The following is a 4,548-nucleotide window of genomic DNA, read 5'->3' on the forward strand; positions in this document are numbered from 1 at the left end:
CAAAACATGAAAAACTTTTTTTTAAATCACTGTTGTTCATTATTAATAAAAAGGAAAAGGAAAAAAATAGCACTTAGATGTAAAAACATCACCTGTGCTCTCCTGCGATGATTGTCTAACTGACTAACCCTCGGAGCCTGAAGGACCTGTCTGATGCGACGCCTCAAGCCTGCCGCCACCATGACGTTGCAACGATGTGTGCGGCCCACTTGCGTCGGTGGTGCCACAGATAAGCTCTCCTGGCTGAGCAGCGCCTCCAGCAGGACTGTATGAGGATGGCAGCCCCCCTCCCCCAGCGCTGACCTGGGCGTGAGAGCAGAAGTGATACCTCCTCCTGGTTTTCAAACACTGACAGAAGAGTCACCGCTGAAGGGGCCTTCCTCCCACCAGCATCCCAACCGTGACACAAGTCCACGAGACGTCCTCCGTTGACTTCCGCTAGAGGAACTGTGAAGTCCCGGAGCAGTTTTTTCAGGGCCTGCAGAGCATCAAGCACACAGAGTAAAGCTCTGCTTGCAGTGGCAGAAATCTGCGTTGGGTCCGTTGGGTCGATCTGCCCCTTTGTGCTTGTAAAGGGGTATTTAGTGTTTTCAGGAACTTCCACGGTCAGGTTCTGCAGAGCAAAGAGAAACAATTTAAAAGCTTGGAACCCATTAAATAAGTTTTTATTACTTCTTTTTTCACCAATTTGTTTTAAAAACGTATTTCTAAAAGTGATACCTGAGAGCTTTTAGGGATAAGACTGTTTGTGTCTCGACTTTCATTCTGTAAGTCCATGTTTTTAGAAGCTGTGGATGGAGGTGGGCTCTTCCAGGTCTGGAGACGACACGTGTATCAACCTTTTTCAAAAAGCTAGAATCTGAGTTTGGTTGACATTTTTGAAAATTTGATTCTATTGGATAAACAAAACAGAGCCCAATCAGTGAATGGCTTTAATTAATATCTGACAAATAAACAAAATCAATGAAGTCAGTAAAGTATTAAAAAGAAATTTTGCTAAAATAATGTGTGTAATTGGAGATGCGGAAAATGAGAGAAAACATTCATATCACACAAATAATTTTGGACAAGACTTTTTTAAAAAATAATAATTTAAAGCTAGGCAGTCATTATGACATTTCTATGAAAGCAACAAAAACATACAACTCAGTATTTGTCTGACAAACATTTAGAAATACTAAATACATTTAATTTAAAAAAATGCAAAAAAAGAATCATGCACTGCACTCTGCAGAACATTAAGAGTACTAAGCTGGTTTAGAAGGGTATGAATCCAGTGAAAACGGGAACATTGTGCTGAACTGATGGACAAAGGAGGCTCTGTTGAAGCACTGAAAACAGGTTTAAAAAGATCAAACAACTGTTAAAACATTGTGCTTTTCATTGTCCATAAAATGTTTAAAAAGGTAAATTCTTAAAAACTGTAGTTTGGCACTAACTATATGAGGTAACAAAGAAGTGGTGGTGGGAATAAATAAAACAATGAGACGTAATGAAGTAATGAGACGTCAGTCAAACTGTCTCCACTTCGTCTTCAGCTAGAAACGGGAAACGATGTCCTTCTGGTTTGGGAACATGAAGACTTGCTGCAGAGCTGGGGATTTTTCTAGGCAGGTTTACCCAAACACTTTTTTTTTTTTGGTAAGGTTTTGTATATTTCACTCAAAAACGTCAATGCTACATGGCTTTTCCTGTTTAAAGAATTAAAATCCCAGGACTGGACTGATCAAACAAAATGTATAAAAATGGGGCTGATATGGAAATTTTAGCTGATAAACACCAAAATATTTTATCTTCATGTTAATACCCCTATTACATGAGACATCTAAAACTATTTTAGGAATTCGTGATTTTTACTGTAAATAAATGACAGTTAATTATAACAGGCTGGGTGCTTAAGACTAATAATTTATGTATTTATTTATTTACTTGTTATTTTTATCAACTTTTTTTTACTAGAAGTGATAACTATCAGTCACTAGTTTCAACTTTTTATTAAAAAACTGCTTTAACTGCTATTTTCTGCTTTGATAAATAATTTTAGAAAATGATTTGGCAAAATGTAATTATTTATCATCATAAGTAACCATTATCAGCGGAGCAAAAACTCAAGATAAATTATATTTTTAAATATCAGTATACTGTAACTAACATGCATTTACACAAGCGATAATAAAAACAAAAAGTATATCTTGTTTAATATAAGATACGCCTTTTTGTTGAAGCCCCTGTTGTTTCTGACAATAACCAAACTCAAATGACTCCCTACTTAGAAACATCTCAAAGTTTCTTCTCTCCACACTAATTTTCTAATGTCCTCATGTTGTTTCTTTCATTCTCCTCAGACCACTGAGCACTATGACAGACCAGGGGTAGCAGCCAGGTGCTGGGAGATTTTCCCCTCACAGGCACACATCTGTTTCAGGTGGGGCTAGGAAAAGGTGCCACCTTTTGTAAAATTGCTAAAATGCAAAAATCTCATTCCCTGGCACGGGGATGGAGCAGAAAAGAGCTGGGCCGAGTTGCAGGAGGCGGCAGCAGGCAGAGAGCCAGTGGTTAGCAGTTGGGGAAGCTACGGCTGTCTTATTGGCATGCTGGAACAGGTAGTCGATTCTGTCTTGAGACAGCTGTAAACCAGTAGCCCATAGCGCAGCAATCAGGTGCCTGTTTCTTTAGAAGAATGCTGATGTGGTGCAATCTGCTGTTTTCCGCTTTCTGCAGCCAGAACCTCCATCTCTCCTAGATCAGAGTGACAGTCTTGGCCTCTATTTTCTCATGTCAGGAGCAGATTACCAAAAACATATTGGCAAAGAAAGTGAGTAAAATAAATCTAAAACTAATGCCGACCTTTGCAAAAGATTCATTTGTTTGCGATGACAGAGGCTGGATGTCATCACTGAGTCAGGTGACCTTTATGTCACAGTTTGTCTGAGCGTGAACTTGAGACATCCATTAATACAGAGCTGCACCATCACTCTTCACCGCAGCATAAAGGCTCAGAGGAATAAGGAAGGCAGAATACTCCTGGTTCATAGTGTTGTAATGAAAATCATAAACTTGATGTCAAGAAAAAAATATCCAGAAAGTAAACAATAGCTTGTAAATAAATACAATAACTGTTGAACATGAGATTAATTTGGTTTTAGTTAAATATTTAGTGTAGGATAAAACCTACTATAAAATAATTATTTCATAAACACATTTTAAATGTAAATTTCATATTCAACATCAGTTTGATTCCAGTACTTTAGTTTTAAGAGTTAAATGTTCACACAAAAAGAAATTACACTTGTACCTTAACAAAATTAACATTTATGAAAGTCATAAACTGTGACATTAGAGCTGCACACTAAACAATCTGCTTTAACACTATTTAAATAATGATGGTATTTAATTTACCCTGAGTTAGTTTATTTATTTATTTATTTATTTATTTATTTATTTATTTATTTATGTGACCTATCATATCGAAATGAGGATTAAGCCAAATTTGGTCAAAATGACCTAATCACATTTTCAGATTCCTTGCATTATGTACATTTTGAAACCTGGATCACTCCCATATCACAAGCAGTTCCAGATATATGACTTAAATTTTTATGTTAATCACAATAATATATTTATATTTGGTCTGAATCCTACTTTTGTGCAATTTTAATGAGAATTTTTTGATGTCTTTATTAAGCGGAAACGTCAAACAGTATTGAGACAGATCATTCAAATGAGACATTGATAAGGCATTTATTCATTATATTTTGACAAAATGCAATTTTTGCAAATGTTTTAATCAAAGCACTATTTCTCCACGTCCCACTTTTAGACTTAATCCTCGTTTTGATATGATGGTTCACAAATATAGTTTTCTGTTCTCATAGCCCATGGCTTTTGCGTAAATTGTTGCTGTTTGTACAAGATTCCACAATAAATAACTAGATTAGATGAAATTACACAACAAATGCATGTTTAGTTCATGTTTAACAAAACAGATAAAAGCAAGTTTTTAAGAAATTAACAGTTACCATTTGTAGTTTTACACTTCTGCTCAAATGCTAAATTTAAACAATTTTCATCACATTCTTTTTTTGAACATTTGTACATTCATCCTACAGGTTTTGCTGCCTTCGTGTGGCTAATTGTATTAGACAAAAGAAATAATAAAACTTGATGGAATATGTTGCTTATGTTTTATTCTAACAGGTCTAAGGAGCTCCAGGCTTTTTCATTTATTGAGATGGAAAGATTTTCACTTTACTCTGGTCAGACTGCAGAGACAAATAATCTTTCTCTATGTCATGTCCAATAATATCACTATGAATCTAAAGGTACAGTAAGTACAACTGGAATGGGGCTGATAACCAGTAATAATGTGTCGTGATCTAAGCCTCAATAGTGGAAAACAAAAGAAAAACACTGCAAAACATATCTTAACATTATCTGCAAACATGTTTCTTTCTTTCCATCCAAACTTGTAAATTATAATAACTGTTCCAAATAATCGCATCACTTTGAGAAGCCACAGAACCGGACACCCTCCGCAGACCCATACTC

At 35.9% G+C, this 4,548-nt stretch overlaps 1 protein-coding gene across 1 annotated transcript in view; it reads right to left on the bottom strand.

Moving 5' to 3' along the window:
• Positions 1-4,548, bottom strand: part of iqch (IQ motif containing H) — a gene marked incomplete in the record, with an annotated part of 21,035 nt that overhangs the window by 15,247 nt on the left and 1,240 nt on the right. Inside the window, 2 exon segments of the mRNA XM_014013563.1 lie at positions 170-613; positions 721-816. Of these exon segments, the coding sequence (XP_013869017.1) occupies positions 170-613; positions 721-816 (540 nt within the window).

Source organism: Austrofundulus limnaeus, unplaced genomic scaffold, assembly GCF_001266775.1.
Source record: "Austrofundulus limnaeus strain Quisiro unplaced genomic scaffold, Austrofundulus_limnaeus-1.0 Scaffold104, whole genome shotgun sequence".
NCBI classification, from domain to species: Eukaryota; Metazoa; Chordata; class Actinopteri; order Cyprinodontiformes; family Rivulidae; genus Austrofundulus; species Austrofundulus limnaeus.